The sequence below is a fragment of the Coturnix japonica genome, chromosome 1 (assembly GCF_054131305.1).
Source record: "Coturnix japonica strain WE chromosome 1, WE-NBRP24, whole genome shotgun sequence".
Lineage (NCBI taxonomy): Eukaryota > Metazoa > Chordata > Aves > Galliformes > Phasianidae > Coturnix > Coturnix japonica.
In genome coordinates, this window is record NC_140663.1 from 126,618,995 (window position 1) to 126,642,060 (window position 23,066).

The window sequence follows — 23,066 nt, forward strand, 5'->3', positions numbered from 1 at the left end:
GCACATACCAAAAAAGCCATTGTAAAACACAGACACTGCAAAGCCCAGACAGAGCAAGACCCCAATTTCAGGATGTGGAGCAGGCAGAGTGTTGGGGTGGCTGGATGCCCAAGTGCAGCTCTCAATACCTTCCAACACAAATTGCTTCTTCATGGGCCCAGACCTTGAGAACTCTCCTAGGAGCAGCGAGAAGCTGAGGCACAACACTGTGAACTGTCTGGAAACACACAGCGTACTGGAGATAACAACTGGCCTTTAACGAGTCAAAAATACATCCTTGCTTGATCTGAAGCCCTGCGAGTCTCCATTTTCCACATTACACCGAAAGAAAACATCACCGTACGGGTCTTACCTGGTAGAGCTCCTCGAGGTTGTACTTAATAGAAGTGCTGCTCTGAATGGCTGCCACCGCCTCGTGAAGTTTGTGCCAGGTGTCCTGCGTGTAGTTATCGGGCAGCTTGGGCCTTTCTGCAGGGGAACACGGAGGCGGCTGAAGGCGGCCCGAGGCTCAGGCTCCCCGCAGCCATCTTCCTCCGCTCAGCCCAGGGGCGCTCACGGGGCACGGACACGGGGCAGGTCGCGACCCCACGCGAGACAGCAGCGCCCGAGCGCGTCCAGGCCCGTGGCCTCCTCCTCCTCCTCCATCCTAATGCGGGGCCACCCCAACCCCGCGGCCCCACGCGAGACCCCGGGATGCGGTTAGGGGGCGGCGGCAGGTTCTCCGCGTCCCTGTAAGGCGGAGCGGCCCCCGCGGTAAACAAAGGTGCGGAGAGGCCGGGCCCGGCACCTGCCGCCGCTCGGCCCCGCACCCACCTCTGAAGTTCTTGATGACGAGTTTCTTGGAGGAGGCGGCGGCCGCACCGGCCGAACCGCCCCCGCCGCCCCCCCCACGCGTGGCGGCTGCGGCCAGCGAGACGGGCTTGGTGAGCCCGTTGGTGTGCCCCACCAGGGCCGACAAGTGCGGCTTCTTCTGGGCTTCGTCCGCCATCTCCGCCCCGGGCGCCGTGTCCGGCCGGGGCAAGGCGCTGCGCTGCGCTGGGCTGGACCGCCCGGTCCCCGCCTCCGCTCTCCTCCTCCTCCTCCACCGCCCGCCCTTCTTCCCTCCCTCCCTTCCTCCCCCACCTCGGGGCGGCAGCCCAGCCCTCCCCGCCAGCTTCACACCGAGCGTCCCCGCTCGCAAGATGGCTCCCGGGACGGACGGCTACGGCGGACTCTCGGTGTGAGCCTCTTACAGACAACCCGTGGGGAACTTTATTCAGCTTTTTGGAACAGATTGCCAAGGAGCTGCCGTCCCTTCTTCACAAGGCGGGCACTGCGGCCCCGGGAACACAACGGTCCGCTCCCATAAGGTCTTGCTCGGCAGAGAAAGACCTGGGGGTCCTGATGGATGAAAAACTCAACATGAGCCAGCAGTGCGCTCTGGCAGCCCGGAAAGCAAATGGGATCCTGGGCTCCATCAGGAGAGGGGTGGTCAGCAGGGATAGGGAGGTGATCGTCCCTCTCTACTCGGCTCTTGTGAGGCCCCATCTGGAGTACTGTGTCCAGGTGTGGAGCCCTCAGTACAAAAAAGACATGGAGATTTTAGAAAGGGTCCAGAGGAGGGCCACAAAAATGATCAGGGGCTGGAGCACCTCCCCTATGAGGACAGGCTGAGGGAGTTGGGTTTGTTCAGCCTGGAGAAGAGAAGGTTGCGGGGTGACCTCATTGCAGCCTTTCAATACCTGAAGGGAACTTACTCCCAGGAGGGGAGTAAACTCTTCGAAAGGGCTGACAATAGCAGGACACAGGGAAATGGTTTTAAGTTGAAAGAGGGAAGATTTAGGTTGGATGTTAGGGGGAAGTTCTTCACTAGGAGAGTGGTTAGGCCCTGGAACAGGCTGCCCAGGGAGGTTGTGGATGCCCCGTCCTTGGAGGTGTTCAAGACCAGGTTGGACGTGGCCCTGGGCAACCTGATCTAGTAAATGTGTATGGTGGCCCTGTCAGGCAGGGGGGTTGGAACTACATGATCCTTGAGGTCCCTTCCAACCCGGGTCATTCTGTGATAAGCACAAGCTGACACCGGACCCCGGTACGACCAGCGCGCTGCTCGCCTTGCTCCCTCCTCCCACCGCTCCGCCCACTGACGTACCACACACCCCGATGCACGTGCTTTTATACCTGACTCGCGCTCTGGCCCCGCCCACCGCTCTTTTCCATTGGCTGCCTCGAAATAGACCACGCCCCCAAACGGCTCCGGTGACTACGGGAAGTACACGGTGAGTGCCGGAAGTGCCGCTGTGCGCCGCGCCATGGCGGGGAGGTCAGTCAGGGTTTGGGTTGGGGGCGGTGGGGGAGGTGCGAGCAGGAGCATGGAGACAACGGGGGCAGCCCCGGCCCGGCCTGCCTCACAGCGAGGAGGAGGAGGTGCCTCTGGGCTACCACCCTTCTCTAAGACTCCGGTTCTTTTGCAGAACGTGATTTATTTCGGCCTCCTGCCCCTTGTGTTCCAATGGCCCACATTACCATAAACCAGTACCTGCAACAGGTAAGAGTTTCTTTATGTGTCTATTTTCCTCTGGTGAGGCCGCATCTCGAGTGCTGTGTTCAGTTTTGGGCTCCTCACTATGAGAAATACTTGTATCCTACATACAAGGATAAAGCACAACAGCGTTCTTCTCATCCCCTCCATTTTTGAGAAAATACAATGCTGATTTATTTAGTTTTAAACCCTTCCACTGGTAAAAGACACTGGCATAGATGAACACTATACGTTGTATGACGTGGATTAATGCTATAGATATGTTATATGACTGTAGTTGGATTTAATTGTATAATGTGCCTGTTTTGTGGGGTAGGTGCAAGAAGCTATTGACAGCAGAGATGGGCAGTTCTGTGCAGAACTGGTGTCATTTAAACATCCACATGTTGCAAATCCAAGGCTTCAGGTAAGAACTTTTTACTCTGCAAGAATCTGTTATGTGCATTTTTTTTTGCTATGTTAGTAATGTGGCAGAGTGGCTAATAATTGGCTGGTGCTTGTGCTGTGTGCATTGCAGGTGCTTTTATGTAAGGCTGGCTCTGATCTGATCATGTACACAGAATGCAAACTAGCATTTTCTTACACTAGGTTTGTTATTAATGTAACAGAGGGGATTTTATCCAGGTTTATAAATACCTGAGGTGTGGGGGCCATAGTGGTGAGGCTGGTCTCTTCAGTAGTGCGTGGGGACAGGACTAGGGGTAATGGGATGAAAGTACAGCATAGGAAGTTCCACACAAATGTGCAGAAGAACTTTACAGTGAGGGTGACGGAGCACTGGAACAGGCTGCCCAGGGAGGTGGTGGAGTCTCCTTCTCTGGAGATATTCAAGACCCGCCTGGACGCCTACCTGTGTGACGTGGTGTAGGGAGCCTGCTTTGGCAGGGGGGTTGGACTCGATGATCTCTAGAGGTCCCTTCCAACCCCTACAATTCTGTGATTCTGTGATAATTAAGATTCTAATATATAGCAAAGGCATGTATGTATAAGTCTGCCATGATAAAATACCTGTCTGATGTTTCTGGTATAGTGGATGTTTCTTTAATTGATTTATTCTATCCTTAGCTTCCATCTCCAGAGGAAAAGTGTCAACAGGTTTTGGAACCACCATATGATGAAATGTTTGCAGCTCACTTAAGGTAAAGATGGACTTAGAAATAGACAAGTCAGCTAGAAGACATACAGCAGGCACAGGGAAGCATATCCCTAAGTTTACTCAGTTATTTTAAAGTGATTATGTCTGAAAAATTGCTTAGTTACTCTTACAAATAGCACTAGGATGATAGGAAATAAAGGCCTTCTCTTTTTTTCCTCCACATAAAGGTTTGTTTGTGTGTGTACCTATAGGATGTCTGTATATGGCAATTGACAAAGCTTTGATTTCAGTGCTTCCTATTTTCTATTTACTGCATCTCCTTTAACTGTCAAGTCTGTACCCATTAAAAGGCAGAAGAAGAAATATTTGTCTTACATGTGTGATATTTTTGGCTGCACTAATGCACCTTTTCTTTGACAGATGTACTTATGCCGTTGGAAACCATGACTTTATAGAAGCATACAAGTGCCAAACAGTTATTGTTCAATATCCTTTTCCATATATGTCGCATATCGCTTTCAGATTGAGTAGGTTTTCTTGTTATCTTCATCCCTTTTCAAATCTAATGTGCTGTGGTCTAGTTCCAATTACACTTCAGCTGTTTAGATTCTTAAGGAAATCCAGGTTTGCTCTTTTCAGCTTTCTGTAGGACTAAGAAGGAACCTATCTCTTGCTTCAAAAACATGATTTCTCACAGAGAGCAGGAGAACCTGAATCATTAATATACATCCCACTTTCTGCTTGGATGAAGGGAAAGATACTTCTAAAGAAAGCTGCAGGTTTATCTCGAAGTAAACAGCATTTCTCATTGCTACCACAGTACCACAAGTGTGTGGCTATTCTTACGTTCATAGAATCATAGAATCACCAAGGTTGGAAAAGACCTAAAAGATCATCCAGTCCAACCGTTCACCTATTACCAATAGCTCCCACTAAACCATGTCCCTCAACACAACATCCAGTCTTTCCTTGAACACCCCCAGGGTCAGTGACTCCACCACCTCCCTGGGCAGTCCATTCCAGTGCCTGACCACCCTTTCTGAGAAGTAAAGGGTCGTTCCCTTCTGGGTCTTTCTATCATCTCTCCTTGTTTAATTGCTGCTTTGTTGGTTTCTACTCTTTCATGCAGCGTGTAGCATATAGTACCACACAACACCTCTATTTTTTTAAAGTCTGTGCTACGTTTCCCAGCATTTTAAATTCTCCTAAATACAATACATCTTTCCTGCGAGCATTTCAGGCACATAAAGAAGAAAATTGGTGAGTATACTGTAGTCTAGCTTAAAAACTGGACTCCTGTCTTTCATTGGTATAATATCGTAGCCTTGGTTTCAGTTTGTATGCAATACATTTTTGTCTCCAGCAATACTTAAATGCCACCCAATAGTTTTTGCTGCCCGTTTGAGTTTTTAGATCTGAAACTGTGAAAACTATATAGACATCTAAGTTTAATTACATAAAACGTCTGTAAACAAATATGTTAAGGATTTGTTGAAGGTGAAATAGCTTTTCTGTTCTATTTTTTAAAGCTTTTAAAGCCACAGTAAAAAAGTTGTCTCAATTAATTCCTTTGGTGTAGGACTTCTGAGATGCTGATTTCTTGAAGGCTTCTTTTGAAAGGATTCATCTTTTATTTAAAAGTTCTTATATATTTTTACAGTTTTATGACCAGCTAGGAAGAAAAAAAGTGTCTTATTGCATGATTAGCATTTATACTGTGTCTTAACTTTTCCAGGGCATTACCTATTATGTATGCTGTAGCCCTTGATCTCCGAATTTTTGCTAATAATGTAAGTAAAACAACCTTAATACCTTAACCTGTTGGGAGTTTCTGTGCTGGAAATGTTCGAGACTCAATTACAAAGCCTAATTTTGCTCTTTAGTGTTCAATTTGTTGTTGAAGATTTTGTTAATGCACTAGATTTGTCCTGTCCTATTGAGGAACGAGGTTGCTCAGTCTGCCTGACTCTCATTTACCACTTGAATGGCAGAGTTTCTGGGCACTTGCATGCAACTCACAGTTTAGAGCATATGAAGCAATTAATTACTGTCATAGAAGAGTGTGATGGCACAGCTCATGATTTCCATGTGTTATTTTTGCAACCCGAGTCTTTGAAGGGGTAGGGATACACAGGGCAACTAACCTTATCAAACTACACACCATACCTTAATGAATGAAGTTTCTGCCTTGTTTCCCTCTTCTGTCTGTGTACATTGCTTTTGATGCTCATTGGAGCCCTTGCTGAGTCTACAGCTCCTGACAAGCAAAAGAAAAACCCACAGCTTCTGAAAGCTGCATTAAACTTAGCGTTGCTGAAGGCCAGTGCTATTTTCAATGTTCTGACTGGCTCTGCTATGCATTAAGTTTGGTACAGGGTGTTCAGGAACTTCTCCAAGTGTTTTGTTCTGTTTTGTTTTCAGTCCTCCTGTCAGCATGGCTACTCTCATGATTTAGGCAATAGTAAGCATGTCAAGTGTATTGTTAAACTGCAGTATTAAATTGTTTACAACCCAGTGAATTAGAACATAGAATTTGGTGCTGTTTCTTGCCATGTAATGATAGGCAGATCAACAGCTGGTGAAGAAGGGGAAAAGCAAAGTTGGCGACATGCTGGAAAAAGCAGCAGAACTGCTGATGAGCTGTTTTCGAGTCTGTGCCAGTGACACGTAAGTGAAAGATGCTCTGTAAAAGTTGCATGATTTTATTCTTAAGAGCTAATATAAACTTCTCTCTACTTACTAAGACTGTATCTACATAAGAACAAACACTTCTGAGGCTTATTTCCTCTCATGTATAGTCTGTCTTGACTATCAATTGCAGCTGGAGAGGCCACCTTTCAGGTTTAACCTTCCTAAGAGGTGATTCTGGGAGGGACTGACCCTGCCAGGGAATATTATTAACCCTTTTGTACACTCTTCAACTATAAAGTTTAATTCAGTGTGGTTAGACTGTGAATAGGTGACTCTTCGGTTTACTGTCTTAGCAACTCTAAGGCTTCCCAGCTGGATAAAGTGCTTTTATTCCCCACCGTTTTTTCTTTCACCTTGAATATTACCAGCAACTGCTTTGCTGGTGTATGCAGACTGGAGGGAGGATCCTGCTGCAGGTGAATAATATTCTGCATGATATCTCTCACTGTGATGACAAGAAATGCAGCAGAGCTGTTTAAAATGTAAGATTTGAGACATTCCATTTAGACATTGCTGGCACGGTTTAAGGCAAAGGGTTGGCTTCTATTTTCAGACACGTGTTTCTATCCTAAAAAACATCCATGAAATATTTATCTAGGGATGGAATTTACTACAGGAAAAAAAAGGAAGTAATTATTTTACTCCAGTGTTCAGTACTAGCGGTTTTGTTTTGTTTTCTATTCTTACGACAGTCGAGCAGGAATTGAAGATTCCAAAAAGTGGGGCATGTTGTTTCTTGTGAATCAGCTGTTCAAAATTTATTTTAAGGTAGGGCTTAAGTCTGGTAAGCTGCTTTGTATTTCATATTCTAAGTCAAACTCAACCTTTTGAGCATGATGTTGCGTATCTGCACTCTATGAATAAAATGCGGTTAATTTTATTTAACAGATCAATAAGCTCCATCTGTGTAAGCCCTTAATTAGAGCAATTGACAGTTCAAACCTGAAGGATGAATATAGTATGGCACAGCGAGTTACATACAGATACTACGTTGGACGCAAAGCCATGTTTGACAGCGACTTTAAGCAAGGTACTATGTGCTAGGAGGACACATTTAAACTCTAGCTGCTTGGTGTGAACTCTGGCTTATGTGTGTGTGGCTCCAAATGTGTGCAAGATTCAGTCGTATTCATGCTGATCAAAGGGTAGTTGTGCTGAAAGATTCGCAGGCTGAGTCAGATTAGAAATCAGATTACATGGCACTTCTATTTCTAGTGTATGCCAGCTTTAAAATACTTGTTTCTGTGAATTTCCCTCTGCTCTAATGTATTGTGTGCATATTAGAACAATTATTCCCTGCAATAGCATCCGACAGAATAGGTTTGTCAAAGGTTTCACTAAGGAAGCTCTGCAGCTGTCTTGTCCTCTTGAAGTTACTCCATGCTATGTAGGGTATCTTTAGCAAACTGTGCTGCGGAATTAGGTTCTCAGTGCATTGATTTTTGGAGACCGTGTTTCTGAGATTTGTCATTCACAAATGCTTTTAGGGCTGAGACATAAGCCTTTAATTACAAATGTAAGCCTCTGTTCAAATAGCCCATTGCTTCAAGGGGAAAAAATGTTATTAGAGAGCCGGTTTTGTGACTCCTAAGAAGCACCTTCAGACTGTCAGGCCTGTCTTTTTTCTTTCTAAGAGAAGAGTGATGGAAAAGTTTTCATACTATAATGCTGTGTGATATCACTGACATGTCTGCAGCTCTCATTTTTCTTGTAATACTTTGTCTTTTATGTGATTCACCAATAATTCTTACATGGTGTATCTTAATGTGTTTTGATTGATGTGGTTCTTTTTGATATCATTTCAAATACCGTAGGTTCAAGTTAGAAATGGACATTGAGTATAGAATTAGATTATGGTATGAATCAGTCTTAATTCTTTACTACTTACTATCGCTGCTTTTATTTGTGTCTGCAGCTGAAGAGTATCTGTCATTTGCTTTTGAGCACTGTCACCGTTCAAGCCAGAAAAACAAAAGAATGATTTTGATCTACCTGCTGCCAGTAAAAATGTTGTTGGTGAGTAGATGTTATTCCTGCACATTGTTTTTCAGGAGGCAGATAAGCAAACTGAAACTCAGCCTGGTTCTCAATTTTCTTTCTTTTCCCTTATTGGAATGCAGAGGTTATTTGTGCCTGACCTCCATAAGTACCAGCACATGCAGATGTTCTACAAGTAAGGGCAGAAAACGTTGAATTGTTATTTACAGCAAAGTAGGAAAGGAGGAAGTAAAGCTGCTTTTTCTCCCCCCTGCCTTATTCCTCCCCTCTGAAAGGTGGAACTTGAGGTTACTGCTAGAAGAAAATAAGTGCTTCTTTAGAGAGCTCAAAGTTGACTTGTCATGTACCAGAGTGCCTTCGTGGTGACAACTGTGCAATGGCATCCAGGGTATGTCTGGATCCCCTGGTACAAATCTGTGTTTCTTTCACCTGGCAAAGGGAAGGAACGTGTGTACATAAATGGTTGGAGACAGTTGTGGTGGGTTTACCACAGGAAATAAAGGACTCCTGTCTTTGTTTTTATAATTGTACATTGTGCACTGTTGCCCAGTTTAAGGCATGTCAGCTGGATACCACTTGTTCTCTTCATCTTTTTGCTGAAAGAATCATCTCTGCTTCTTGTTCCTGTCCTTCCTAAGTTCTTTATTAGGAGAGTGGTTAGGCCCTGGAACAGGCTGCCCAGGGAGGTTGTGGATGCCCCGTCCTTGGAGGTGTTCAAGACCAGGTTGGACGGGGCCCTGGGCAACCTGATCTAGTAAAGGTGTATGTTTGGTGGCCCTGCCAGGCAGGGGGGTTGGAACTACATGATCTTTGAGGTCCCTTCCAACCTGGGTCATTCTGTGATCTGTGTGTTGTGCTGGCATTTGTCTGTTCCTTGTGTTAGTGGGGCTGTACAGTTAATTCACTGTAACTGAGGGGCCAAGAACTAGATTCTAGAGTGTTTCCCACTCCCTGTTACCAAATTTCTCATGGAGAATGTTTCTATCATGCAGTTCTGAGAGTTCCCATCTTCCACATTTGCCCCAGCAGAATGAATCATGACCATTCTCACTTACCCCTTTGTGCTCCCTTTTCATTCCCTTGCAGTATCAAAAAGCAAACGACAGAAATTACATATAAGGGAGGAACATGGTGGGTGTGATAATTGGCTCCTGGTTTTCATTTTTGTTCACTGTGTTTCTTAGTGGTCATTTTCAGTGGTGGAGTTGATGAAAGGAAATTAACAAACCTTAAGCCTTCCTTAAACTGGTGGACTCTTTAGTGACTAAGGCTATGGGAGCTTTTCTGAACAGTATAGGAGGCACTAAAGAATCATGGAATCAGAATTACCCAGGTTGGAAAAGACCTTGAAGATCATCAAGTCCAACCGCAGCCTAACCAGTACCCTAACTCTAAAAACCCTACACTAAATCATATCCCTGAGCACCACATCCAAACGACTCTTAAACACAACCAGGGATGGCGATTCAACCACCTCCCTGGGGAGCCTATTCCAGTTCCTAACTACCCTTTCTGTGAAGAAGTTCTTCCTAATATCCAACCTAAACTTGCCCTGGCACAACTTGAGGCCATTTCCCCTCGTCCTGTCACTTGTCACTAGTGAGAAGAGACCTGCCCCACTCTCACTGTAAGAACCTTTCAGGTACTGGAAGAGGGCGATAAGGTCTCCCCTCAGCCTCCTTCTGGAGAGTGGAATTTGTATAAAGGTCATTGTTTTTAAACTTGCTTTTTAAAATCACAATCCAAACGCTAACACTAACCTTAGAACTACAATGATAGTTTGGGTATTTGTTTCTGGGAGGGTTTGGGGATTGTTTTTTTTTCCCTTTCATTCCTAGCAGCTCTCAGTAAACACACTGCTCAGTTCTGCTCTTGACTCATCCCCCAGCCAGGAAAGGAATTAGCAACAGCACCATGTAATGGTAACTAAATTTAAATTCTGACCAAGTTGGTATGCAATCCGATCTCTGCTCTGCAAAGGGAAAAAACAAAACTGAGTTTCTGTTTGATAAGTGAGCCTGATTCAACCTTACCTGATCTAACAGTGAGAATTCAATTTGTTTCTTTAAACTTTCTTTTCTCTTGACATTTTAATGGCCATACGGAGGCATGGCGGAGAAATAATCTGGTAGACTGAGCTAACACATGACAGTGCTGAAGCACTGCTTGTGTTGTTAGTAATGCCTGGGATTCCCACAGTTCTTTTGCTTGCAAATAGGTCATAAAACTGCAACACAGAGTTTGGACCTGCCTAAGCCTCATGTCACACGATCTTGGTGTTTCCTAACACTCAAATATCGAGAGACTGCCTCAACAACTAATTATTGTGAGTTGAGTTGCAGGATGTTTGACAGGACAAGGGGATGTGTTTCAAATACTTTATTTAGTGTTTGTTCTGTAGCAAAACAGAAAAGAAGGTAGTCAAACATGTTATCAATTACATTTAAAATGAACTTGGAAACCTGTTATTTTTCAGGGCCATATGCCAACTGTTCAGCTCTTAAAAAAGTACGACCTTATGCAGTTTGCTGAAGTAACAAAGGCTGTGAGGTATGCAATTATTCTATTACATTGTGTAGTAGTTCAAAAAGCTTTGACTAAAATGTATTTATTTGGCATGATTGAGGAAGGATTCCTACCAAGTCATACACTTCCTTTTCTTGATAGGATGAAACCTTCTTACATATTCATTTCTTCCATCCTTCTAGTGAAGGCAATCTTCTCCTCCTGAATGAAGCTCTGACCAAGCATGAGACCTTCTTCATTCGATGTGGAATCTTTCTTATCCTTGAGAAGCTGAAAATCATCACATACAGAAATCTCTTTAAGAAAGTGTAAGCATAACAAAAGTTACATTTTTCTATAAGCAGACTCAATGTGCTTTCACCTAAGACTGAGGTGTATACACTCTTCAACACTCTCAAGGAGTGCAGAACTCATGTTAAAGTGAATCTGTAGTAATGTCTGTTCTACTATGAACCAGAATTCTAAGTTATTGTTTCTCAGTAACAGATTTTCTGTTGTTTCTTGCAGATATTTACTACTCAAAACACATCAGCTTTCCCTAGATGCCTTTCTTTTTGCTCTGAAATTCATGCAAGTAGACGATGTTGACATTGATGAAGTCCAGTGCATTTTAGCTAACCTTATATACATGGTATGTTCTTCCTGCTTGTTTCTGAGTCCTTCCAGACTCCAGACAGTAAAAAGCATTAGGCAGAGATTAGAAGTTTGTTACAGAAATGTATCAGTAATCTCACCTTTTCTTGCATGTAAAAGTTGATCTTTTTGTTCCTGGAGCTAATAAGGAAATCAACTTTGTGCACAGTCTGATAGTGATAAAACAAGGGAGAATGATTTTAAATTAGAAGAGGAGAGAATGAGATTGTATGTTATAGGGAAATTTTCCACTGAGGGGGTGGAGGGGTGCCCAGAGAATCTGTGGCAGACCCATCCCTAGAGGTGTTCATGGCAGCCTGATCTAGTGCCTGATTTAGTGGCTGGAAACCCTGCTCACAGCAAGGGGCTGGAACTAGGTGATCTTTGAGACCCTTTCCAACCAAAGCCGTTCTATGACTCTGTTTCTGAAGTGGGTTATTTGGTACCTACTGAGAATAGCAAAGGGTTGGGGTAAGGTGACTGGAATACTTTTCAGTGCTACACTACATGTCTTAAAAGGAAGAATTTATTTTAAATTGAAACAGTGATTAATTAAAATCCCAATTTTAAAATGAGCAAGAGTAAATTAGGAACTTCTCCAGAGCTCTGTCTCTTCAAGGGAATGTAAGCAAATCATAGGGGTCCCTGACAACAGGCAGTCCAAGAGCAGCATTAGTACACAAGCATGGATATGGTACCAACTGTCTGCTTGCTGTTTGATGTGACTCACATAAATTGGGTCCTTAAAAATACTTAGTGTGTTGGTGATTGACTGTGTACACATAGCTTTGATTTAGTCTAACAACATTTGAGGTATAACGAGCTTCCAGTGCTAACACTATTTTCTTCTCCTGACAGGGTCATATTAAAGGCTATATATCTCATCAGCATCAAAAACTTGTGGTCAGTAAGCAGAACCCATTTCCTCCTCTGTCAACGGTGTGTTGAGTATTGTGTCTTACTCATGCAAGAACAGATATGCAACTTGCCCAGTGGAGCTGCTCCTCATCAGCCAGAGAACATTATAAATACCTGGTTCATATCCAGGGTTGGAATACCAGGAACTGTTTGTGGCTCCTTTCTCAGAACGACCAAGGCTGCCAGTGTAACAAAGTGCATGAACTCCTTTTCAGTAGTGGTCTCTTAAGGTTTTCTAGGTCATTAAAAGTATCTCCCGAGGAAATAAAAGCAAAGCATTCCAAAGATCTCCCAGCGTACTTAAAAGCTTTTACAAAGTACTTTCTGTTACTGTTTCCACATTTATCCTTTGGAAAATAAGTGGATTACATGTGGTAATCCATTATTCAGAGCTGAAGTAATATTTTCTTTTTATGATTCCCATTTTCTAAATCTCTTCGATGATCTTGCTGGCCCAAGTATGTTCTTCAAGCCTTCTCTAAGAACGAGAGAAGTTGCTCTTGACGCCAAAAGCTTGTCTATGTCATTGATACATAGAAGTTCAAGTATATGTGGGATGTTTGCCTGTAGGTACTCAGGGATAGCTTTGTTGGTTGTCCTACCATTAAAATTCCTTTAATGTTTTGTTTAAAATTTACTGTGATGAACAAAAGAGTGCATCTAAATAACTTACCTGTATTCTGTTTTATTCTGCTTCCTGGGAAGAGACTGCCACCGGGTCCAATGTTTTAAGTGTTCCTTCTGTTGTGTGTTTGTTCAGGGTTTTTTGTTCTCTTTTGGAAGTAGGAAAGAGGAGGGTTACATTGTACCTGTTGGTTATGAGGGGATAGTTCTAGTGTTTTTTCAGTTTTTAGTTGTTTATTTTTAAAGAAAATAAAACATTTTCCCCCCTCTTTGACAGTCTGATTTTATTTTACTCGCTAACTGAAGTAGACAGTGAAGCAGACATAATTCCTACGGCAAAACACAGCTACCAAGAAAAATGTTCAGTGTGATGAGAGAATCAGATCCTTTATCAACATACACATTTAAATGCTTGGAGTGTCCCTTGTCTTTATAAATTGTACTTCTACAAATGCTGAAGTAAGAGTATGGGTTTCTTCAATCAGACCTAAGGATAGCAAGTATGAGAAAGACTTACTCTAGCAACATTTAAAAGACTAGAAAAGCATTAGTACTTTTTTAGTTTTAGAGCAAACAGTTTAGTAAACTTAAAGTTCAGTCTGTTTATTAGTAAAGCAGCTAGGTTTTCCGTCATGGCTTTTACAGTACTGTGTGTCAACAGAGGAAGGAAAGACAGATGGGCTTTTCTGTACGAACTGGAGTTAAATAGGGTATCATCATTGCAACGTCCACTGCTGCAAATTGTGATAGCCAGATGGCTCTACTGGTTGCTTCCTCGTGTTTCCTTGCAGCGATTGGTAGGGGTTTGGTGTTGGAGGATTGGTTGTGTTTGCGTCTTACTTCATTTTTTGTTTAAACCATATCATGTACCTAGCAGTGTTGGTAAATAAAAATGTTTTCCTGTCAGCATCTTCTAGTGGCCAAGGTCCCAGGATACCAGTCAGAAACCACGTGCCTTTATACACAGTGGCAATAAAGCTCCCTCCAGCCAGCTGTTTGTCTATGGCCTCCTGGCTGTGCCCACAGAACTGCCTGTTTGTGAGGCTTACGTTGAGTATTTGTTCACAATCCTCGGTGGGGAGATATGAAACCTGCAACCCGTCGCTTTGAAATTCACCACCTTCCATTTTCCAACCAGTGACTGTACCAGCCAATTTGGGAATCAAAATGTGTTCTGCAAAGTCTCTTTCAGGGATGCATACAGGAAGCTGGTGGTTACTGCACTCAATGTGCTCTTGGAGTTGTAGGAGTGCAATGTCATTCTCACCGGTGTCTTCATCATACCGGATGTGTATGTGTTTCTCATGAATTTCCATGATCTTCTCAGCTCCGCTTGTTCTGTTACGCCCTGTGAAGCAACGACATGTTGATTGCTCTTAGGAAGAAACTACCAGAGACTTGATAACTGCATGCACATTGGTAACAGCTGCCTAGTTGTGCTGAGGAGTATGTATGCTAGAGAAAGATGCTCTTTCTTGAAACACGTATGTTAAAGGTGAATTAAGAATGACAGCTTCAGTCTTGGGTAGATGCATCCATAAGTGCCGCTCTGCTACACAGGAGGCTCGAATCCCGGGGGTTGGACTCGATGATCTCTGAGGTCCCTTCCAACCCGCACAAGACTGTGATACTGTGGTACTGTGATAATTCAGATGGGAAGGATAAACACCCACCAGTAGAACTGAATTTGGGTATGAGTAGTTTCTTTCCTTGGGGGTGCAGAGCAAGTGAACTCTAAATGAACCCAGTTTAGCTTATCCATGCTGAAAAGTGCTACAACCAAAGAAAATGTTTGATCACCTACCAGCACCAACCCTGATTTTAAAGTGATTGTGCAGAAGGGCACACTGTGCTGTGGTCAGTACAAAATTGCTTTTCAGCAGCACTCCTCCACAGAAACCTTTCCCTTCTGAGTTTAGCAACAGGACCTAAGAAAATACAAAAGGAAGATAAGTAGCTCTGTCCACAGGAAGTTGAGTAATAGACTTCATGAACTGCTAGAAATACCTGCCAAGGAAATTGTTTGCCATGTTCCTTTGGGGTTTCACCGATCAGGTTGTCGCTGTCTTGAAGTGTGCCACATGCACATTGATCTAGCAAACAAACAGACAAACAACAACAACAAAAACAACACCCCCCAAAACAAAACAAAACAACTCATGCTGTAACATTTCAAGACAAAAACTATCTGTATATTATTCATTCCTTATATGCTGTAGGGTTTGGGTAAAGGACAATTTCTCAGCTGGTGAAAATCAGAATAATTAATTTAACATGTGTTGTCTGGTGGCACTGAATGGTTTGGTCACTGTGTTAGGCTTGTGGTGACCAGATTTCACTGCCTGTGACTTAGGAACAGAGCTTCCTCTCCAGCCAACTGTCATCACAGGTTGCTTCCTCATCTTCGTATCTGGGCAGGGTAATTCTCAGCCTTCCTTTCTGAAGTTAAGACTATAAGGGGGATGCCTTCGTGTTCTGGTTCAGAGGGGGAGCCTGCATTTCAAGTGGATCTCAGTTAATTTGCATTCACAACACCTTCTGACACCTTGAGTTCTCCTCTTGGATCACGTAAACCAAATTCTGTTCAGGTGAAGCTGAATCAGAACTAAGCCCCTGTAACCATGTGCTCTAACAGATAATGGCATTTAGCCCTCCTTACCAAACTAGAGCTGTCTGAAGTAAAACCCATCTGAGTTGAGCACTTGCTGTGATCATTAAATCTTCATCAAAAGCCACAGTTGCCAATTGTATTTGGCTCACCTACTTGCTAATATAGACAGGAACCAAGCATTCTACTTTGCTTTTAGTAGGCCTTGCATAAAAGGAGATGAGGTTGAATGAGGTACTGTGAATGAAACAATGAAGAGAGCTACCACTTCAAACTAACATGGCAGCAAGTTCTGCCCTTCATTTATCATACCATTACATGCCTGATCTGAATAAACCAAATCTCAGTCTCAGACAGGCAGGATATCAGTTACTTGTTACTGAGGTTAAAAAAGTGAGAGTGGAAAACTTGTAACATTGGGTTAAGTGTAGTGTAGAGTGATGCAAGTGTTCGCTGCACACTCATGTTCAAAAGTTCTGATCAAATATTGCTTATTTTACTGCTGCTCATGCATCTTTGGTAGTGATCCTTAGATTCCTCCTTTTTCTCTCCCCATTTTGAGAGGCCAGTAATGTTTCTGCCCACCCAAGCACCAAGTGTGGGTCCTCTATCTTCCACACTCACACCTACCTAATGGGATGCACTGTTTTTTGTCCTTCCCGAGCTCATAGCCATCAGCGCAGGAGCAATGGTAGGAATTACTTCCTGGGTAGCAGAAGTGCTGGCATCCTTCTTTCCCTTGGTGCCGGCATTCATTTTTAGCTGAATGGAGCAGACAGAGAAAAAGCATTAGTAACCAAGAGTCAAAGGGTCCAAGCTCATGTCCTGGCAGCATTGCCTCACCAAAGGCGCAGTCTTCCCCCTCAAAGCCCACGGTGCAGGTACAGGTGTAGCCACGGATGCTGTCCTCGCACAGGCCGCCGTGCTGGCATGGGCTGGAGGAGCACCTCCATCCACCTGGGGAAGGATGGCCAGATGTAGATGGAGTTGGTGAAACACTCCCACCCCTGAGAGCTCAGCTGTAGGCAAACAGGGCTTCCTGTATGAATAGTTCTGAGCAGCACCTAGCTGGAGTCAAGGAAAAGCAGTCCCACCCTCACAGGAAATTAATACCACAGCTATTTTTAATGGCTCCCTATCTGCTATCTATACCTCAGATTACAAAAGAATAAAAACTAATTAAAAAGAGATGTGAGAGAACTTTTTGGACATGCAGTGGTGAGGGAGGGGTGAGGCCTAGTTGCTTTGTGCCCAGGGAATGCTATCTGCATCACCCCATGTCTCTTGCAGGCTCATTTTTGCCAGTCATCTCTTAAACTAACGATTAGCATACAGTGAAAAATACACCTCTTTTCCCTTCCTGGGTTGCTCACTGTTAACACCACCCTGAGCCATAGCTGCCATACTAGCCCATACTGGTTCCACAAGGCCTTGCTGCTTCCTATGATGGCGTCTGCTCCCCTACAGCTTACACACACTCTGCAGTCTTAGCTATTTCTTCCTATGTGTGACTTTTCAAATCCTTTCACATCAGCACTTTTCCTCTTGCTTTACTAGAGACATGACAAATAGCAACTGGGTGTTTCTTGTTGAGTAAACTGCTGAAAACTCAAAAAATAGCATAAGACTGAAGCATAATATTCAGAGCACGACACCACTGTGAGGAGAGAAATCAAGAGACTAACTTACCGTAGTAGTTATCCCAAAACATTTTCTGAAAAAAAGGAGGAAAAAAAAAGGGAAAATTAGACTTCAGTTCTCAAACAACATCTTTTTCCATGAGTACTTCGTAAAACAGAAGCAGTAAATGAGAGATTATACTGTCCCCCCCTGCCCATAGGGAGAAGCCAATGACCCTCTATCAGCCTGCTGCCCCTGAGCTTGCCCTGAGGGACTTGGACCACCAGTCCTGTGGCTGTTTTTTCTTCTTCCCTGCAAACACCGTCTCTTCCCACGCTTCTGTGTTAGAGAGCAGAGCATCCAGCTGTACATTGCAGAGGACATCTTGTACACTGGCACTTGTGGCCATTGCCCCAAAGATCCTCTTTCTGTAAGTCTTACTACTGCTGTGGTCCTTCCCTCCATCCCAGCCCCTCTCAGTCCCCAAGGGATGCTGAGGCTGTATTTGTGCATGTGATCAGGATGGGATAACATGAGTGGGCTTCTCCAACACAAGATGCAGGACACATCAATTTCAGGAGGGCATTTTAAGTGTAGAAGATGGTTTTACACAGAGAGAAACTCAAACAGTGGAAGCAAGCTGCTGGAACTCATTGTAAATAAAACAATAACAAACAAAACAAAGCCAACAAGAAAATAGTTCTTCACATGCACAAAGGAAAACAAAATACTTACGAGCATTTCATCATTTTCAAATACTTCTCTTGCTTCCTCGAGTGTGCATCTCTCTTCAAGGCATTCCTTTTCCAAACTGCCTTGCATGACCTCCTCAAAACGCAGGGAGTTGGCACGTCGATGCCTCTTGATAACTTTGTTTGCCTCATCAGTTGATATAAACACTGAAATGTTGTATGAGAAGAAAATGTTGTATGAGAAGAAACCAGGCTGAGGAGTCACAGCAATGTAGCACTTCTTTCTTCTGGGGGTACCTTACTTATTCCCAGGCAGGGGGCATTTGGTACAACTCCAAGCTCTGGGTCTTAAAGACCAATGGTTGGTTATGTGTTTTGTGTGTAGGCTTTGCTCTGCTGTGGGTTTCATGGCTCTTTGGTCTCTTATTTGCAATGATGAGGGATCCAAATCGATGCCTTCAGTCTGACCGTGTGGGATTTTTTTGCTGCCAAGCGTACCTCACATCTCTCAAAGGGAACAAATAAAAGCAACCCCCAGCAATGCCACCCTTCATACAGAAAGTACCTTGATATTTTTTGAGCAAAGAGAATGAGAAGCTGAAGACATGAGAGACATCAAACCTTGAAACTCCTATTTGCAATGATGTCTACAATAGGACTGGCCTAGCAGGGGGAGGGCTGGGGTGGCATTGTTGCCTTTGACATGGCCACGTGTGTCAGCGCATGTTTGTCAGTTCTCCGGTACTCAGAAGGTAAATCCAGTGGTTCAGGGACTGGCTTTGTTAGTTTGCTTGGTTGTTCTGCATTTTATATTGTGTTTGGGGGCCCAAAGTTTGAGATAATCAATCAATATTAGAATTGAAGAATATTAATAGCAATACAAAAAATATTCTGGAGTTCCTTAGTTACTTGGCTTGTGGGTATGCAGCAGGCTCACATGTGATATTAAATAAGACTAAGTTTCACATTCATGTTCTGAATTGCTGAAAGTTGTCTAGACCCCCACTGCACGCTTGGACAAACCATGGAGGATGAATACAAAAACCATATATTATTTCTGACCTTTATTCTTATTACAGCAGCAACTAGGAATACAAACAAAATTCTCCACACTATGTCAGTGATTGCATTACTGGATTACAACGCCTCAGTAACCTACTGCCATTTTTACTTAGGCATGTGAAAATGAGAATCAAAATGTACTGAAACACATACAGCTGTTTGTGATGTCAGCCTGTGCTACAAGGCAAACATGACAGGAGGTACATAAACACCGTGTGTTTACAAGACAAGGAGCACAAAGGAGAATGAAAGCCACAACAAAACAAAGGCCATACCTGTCTGCTCTGTCTGAAGGAAAATGGCAGAGAGAAGAAACAACATTGTCCAAAAGCATCTTGCCATTGCTACTCTCTGTGATCAATGGTGGCTTGCCTGCATTCCTGCAGCTCTTTGGGGAAATGGCTCAACGGGAGATGTTGAAGTTTAAAGTCCATCTGCTCAAGAGAAAACAAAACCTCAGAGGGCAAAGCCCGGCCTCAAAGTCAACATGTGGAAACCTTGAAAAAACCTGTTTTGTGGTTAAACACTGCCCCTTCTCTCAGTGCAAAGGCAGAAGGTGAAGCATACTTGGAAACCTCCAACTTTTGGATATTCCTCCTCCAGCCTTCACTTACATAACACAAAATGGGGAGAGGTGGACAGCATGAGCATTTCGTTGTGCCATAGCAAGGCACTGGCGCAAGCTTGGTGGTGACTCCAGGATCAGTAGTGCAGCATGGCTGCTGTGCTCACCAACTCTACACAACCTTTATTGTGGCAGGGCATGGAATAATGGGTTAGAGCAGAAGAAAACCAAGAAAAGCACATGCACATGCTTCACTCTACAGGTTTGGGGCAGCCTGGAGGGAAAAGTGCTGTTTAATCTCAGTTAAAAACATAAAGAACACACCAATCTGAGTGTATGTGAGTAAACCCTCAAATAAAACTTCACATCAGTTGGAGTTATAAAAATCAGGTTCGCTGCAGAGCCAGGCTGTCTCCTCTCAGCACGCTTACATGTCGCCACTTGATGTCAGTACAGGGCTTTGCAGCACACATATGTACATCTACAAGCATTCATCTATTTTTTATACATGCTGCTCTCACTTTGCGAGCCTATGCCAATTAAAGGACTCCTTTTGGTATCAGAGATGTATTCAAATTAGGTTAGTGGTAACAACACAGCTTCAGAAGCTGTATTCTCCATAGAGCTTAGTTTACAAGTTCATGTTTTCTTTTTAAACAAAACATGCCTTGAACATCTGTACAGGCCACAGTGTTCTCAGTCCATGTACAGCAACAACTTTGCTTTTTCTGTATTGACATTACTGCAACAGTTCTTACAAATTAAGGAACATAGCACATAGGGAGGGGCTTAGAAAGACAGTCCTTTGCTTGCATGATGCTTTAGGAAGAGCAAATGGAATTTATTTTTCCACTCCCTTAAACATCACAGCGAGCAGACAGATACAGAGTTTATCAGCACATCCAGCACCCCTGTTTGCTGCAGACCTGGCTGGTTGTCAGCTGAGATCTCTGTCACTGTCACACATTTTTGGGAAATGCACACTCAGCATGATATTCCAGAAAACACTGCCCTTGCACTAAGCAAATAGAGAAAGCTGATGGCTGGGCTCACAGCCACGTCTGTACCTGGGAAGTCCTGCTGCTGAGCAGCACCGTAGTTGGTTTGTGGACACTGTAGGTGGTTCAAGGCTAAGGGGTGATGTGTGCTGCCCATGGCAGGAGCTGCTCCAGCCTCCACCTTCCTGGGGAGCTGGGGGACAGGGAATGAGGAAGAACTGGACAACAGGGGAAGCACGTACTCTGCAAAGGTTTAATGCTTAGCGCAGTTAAAATGATTTATAATTCAGTTAAACGTCTGGGCAGCAGCCAACCAGTGCTGTTCACCATCTGCAGGAGAAGAAAAAGCTTTTCTTGCTGTATTTGAAGGGCATCACCATTTCTAAAAGCTGGAGGGACTTGCACTTGTACTGGAGGAACGTCAGCACTGCCCTTCTGTTTGGGTGCAGATTGCATGACATCCCGAGGCAGGAACAAAACCACAGGAGAGCTGATTCCCTCTAGGGGGTTCTGCACCCACGTGGGCTTTCCTTGAGGTTGTGCAAGCCTCCTGACAGTCTGGCTGTGAAAACAGAAAACATCCTGGAGCTACTCCGACATCTCTGCAGACAAGTGCTGACATTATCCATTTCTGCTTCTAAAGATATCACAAGGACTCTTCAGAGCCCATTACAAGGCTTAGTGTTCTTGCTTAGAGCTCAGCTCCTGAAACTTCCCTCTACCATTTCTGCTCTTCTTTTTCCACTTGGTTCTCTTCCCTTAGGTGGCATTTGAACAGCCCTGCAACTGAGTCCAGACACTGTGATTTCTGGTTTCCTCATGGCCATCCAGTTCCTTCCTTTGCAGAAGGGAAGCCCTGCCCCAGTGTAAGGCCACCACCTGAGAGCTTTTAGCTGCATCCTGGCCAGATGAGACCAGGAGGTGGAAATGGTTCCAGCTGTACACCTGACTCCCAAGCCATGGGAGACACAGACTCTGTAGGCTTGTGCAACCGCCATGTGGCTGGATTACAACATTTAGTAGTTGATTTGGGCATTCTTGACAGGAAAAGAAAATATCCATCTGCAACAAAAGATCTGTGGCATTTGTAGGTGTTTATGGAAGAATCAAAGTCAGTCTTCCAGAACGGCCTGAGTTCCAACTCCCTCCTCTCTCTGAAGGCTTAGAAGGTTGACAGAGGCAGAGCATCAGTAACGCGATGCCTGTCTTTGGTGCGTCTCTTGAGAACTGCAATTTTCTGTGCAATTAAGCAGTTGGGTGAAGCGCCTCTGCAGACAGCGTTTGTTCTTACGCACTGATGCGCTTTTTAAAGTACATCACAGAGCACTTTATCATTCTATAGGGACCCAAGTATCTTACAGTCTAGTTCATCATTTTTATGTACCACTGGACTGAACAGCAGGTCTTCTTTTTTCTTCTCTGAATTAAAGTAAAGCAGACAGAGTATGTGCGGCTCAGCTGGTTTTAGAGTCAGACTTTTCCTATTCTTGGAAAAAAATTTACCCTCACAGATTTAAAATCTCTTTGGCTGTTAACTTAAATAACACCTTATATAAATGATGACTTACAGCAATACTGTAACTTGTGGAGTACGTAATACATTCACTTTATTACAACCAAAATCACAACACAAGTAATGATGGTGAAAGAAGTGTCTCTGAAGCGCAGCAGGAGATTATCAGAACACCAGTGAAGAGTAGGATCTCACCCCTGTTCTTTGTAGAGCTACACAGTCAAACAGACTTAAACTGGAAACATTCATTGTCTTTAACATCCTGCACATAAAAACATAAGAACTTGTTTGTATTTAATCTTCTCAACTTGTATGAAGACTCTTTTGGAATTAAATCGACAGGCACTGATGTTTTCTTTTATTTACAATTGCAGGACAAGTGCGAATTTTGTGACTCAGAATACTGCTTTCAGTGCCTAGAACTTGTGACAAACTACCTTTTGCTTTTCTCTCTTCATAAATTAACATAATTAACAGTGAGCTGCAGTAAGAATGAAATACTCATTCAGAATTGTTTCTCCATAAATCCATCTAGCATTCTTCTGTACTAGAACAGCCTGCCAAGAGAGGAAAAAGCATAAGTGCAAAAATGTATGTGCAGGGAAATCCTCAACAGCTACTTGAGATTCAAGTAGCTTTCTCAAAGAAGAAACTTTCATATGTATTTTCTGTCAGCAGCATCCTCAGTTTGGATGTAGTGAGAGCTAAACTCAAGAAGTGACCACAGTAGGAAACCACCACAGTAGGAAACTTGACAAGACAAACATTTTTTCCTGGCTCTAAGTTGAGTTTGCATGCTCAGTTACTGGTTATTATTCTCTAAACTAATTTGATTAATATTAGAACAGCATTATTCCTCTCTGTTTTTTGGTTTGACTTCAGACATGTTCAAAACAAAGACTCCAGTCATCCTTCCAACACTGCCATGTTGCAGTCTGAGGAGCTGTGTGGCTGGCAGGGAAGGGGTTCTTATGCAAAAATCCAGCTCTATGCCCAGTATCTTC

General features: G+C 43.8%; 3 protein-coding genes across 8 annotated transcripts in view; 1 reads left to right on the forward strand and 2 right to left on the reverse strand.

The window, feature by feature from the left end:
- CUL4A (cullin 4A) overlaps positions 1–1,065 on the reverse strand; it is a 33,152-nt gene extending 32,087 nt beyond the window's left edge. For 2 of the 6 annotated variants that reach the window (XR_014941420.1, XR_014941422.1), the window contains exons 1-2: positions 814–1,065; positions 353–468 (exon numbers count right to left, since the gene is read on the reverse strand). Coding sequence is in view for 2 of the 6 variants with exons in the window: in XM_085534290.1 (XP_085390416.1) it covers positions 353–468; positions 814–988 (291 nt within the window). In the remaining 4 variants the exon portion in view is untranslated. The remainder of the gene's footprint in view (positions 1–352; positions 469–813) is intronic. The other 4 variants (XR_014941419.1, XR_014941418.1, XM_085534290.1 and 1 more) reach the window with 2 other exon arrangements.
- A 1,208-nt stretch (positions 1,066–2,273) lies between these two features.
- On the forward strand, positions 2,274–13,275 carry PCID2 (PCI domain containing 2). The gene is made up of 15 exons (XM_015849354.3): positions 2,274–2,299; positions 2,451–2,524; positions 2,835–2,924; positions 3,584–3,657; positions 4,035–4,100; positions 4,833–4,874; positions 5,350–5,404; positions 6,178–6,281; positions 6,998–7,073; positions 7,194–7,335; positions 8,221–8,321; positions 10,780–10,853; positions 11,012–11,137; positions 11,337–11,460; positions 12,321–13,275. Exons 2-15 carry the CDS (start codon positions 2,489–2,491, stop codon positions 12,408–12,410), a joined length of 1,200 nt encoding a protein of 399 aa, XP_015704840.1. The 5' UTR covers positions 2,274–2,299; positions 2,451–2,488; the 3' UTR covers positions 12,411–13,275.
- Positions 13,276–13,591: 316 nt separating this feature from the next.
- Positions 13,592–19,917, reverse strand: PROZ (protein Z, vitamin K dependent plasma glycoprotein). The gene is made up of 8 exons (XM_015849368.3): positions 19,262–19,917; positions 17,968–18,131; positions 17,302–17,326; positions 16,456–16,569; positions 16,243–16,374; positions 15,012–15,097; positions 14,809–14,932; positions 13,592–14,352 (listed from the first exon to the last, which is right to left on the reverse strand). Exons 1-8 carry the CDS (start codon positions 19,326–19,328, stop codon positions 13,841–13,843), a joined length of 1,224 nt encoding a protein of 407 aa, XP_015704854.2. The 5' UTR covers positions 19,329–19,917; the 3' UTR covers positions 13,592–13,840.
- Between the last annotated feature and the right edge of the window lie 3,149 nt (positions 19,918–23,066).

What these genes read in the sequence shown, in the direction of transcription:
- PCID2 (XM_015849354.3), top strand. Translation starts at nt 2,489, where the DNA reads ATGGCCCACATTACCATAAACCAGTACCTGCAACAG. An exon ending in TGTTCAAAATTTATTTTAAG is followed by an intron (nt 7,074 to 7,193) that starts GTAGGGCTTAAG and finishes TTTATTTAACAG; the next exon opens with ATCAATAAGCTCCATCTGTG. An exon ending in AGAAATCTCTTTAAGAAAGT is followed by an intron (nt 11,138 to 11,336) that starts GTAAGCATAACA and finishes TGTTTCTTGCAG; the next exon opens with ATATTTACTACTCAAAACAC.
- PROZ (XM_015849368.3), bottom strand. Translation starts at nt 19,328, where the DNA reads ATGGCAAGATGCTTTTGGACAATGTTGTTTCTTCTCTCTGCCATTTTC. An exon ending in CCTTCAGACAGAGCAGACAG is followed by an intron (nt 18,132 to 19,261) that starts GTATGGCCTTTG and finishes ACAACATTTCAG; the next exon opens with TGTTTATATCAACTGATGAG. An exon ending in GCAAACAATTTCCTTGGCAG is followed by an intron (nt 14,933 to 15,011) that starts GTATTTCTAGCA and finishes GTATTTTCTTAG; the next exon opens with GTCCTGTTGCTAAACTCAGA.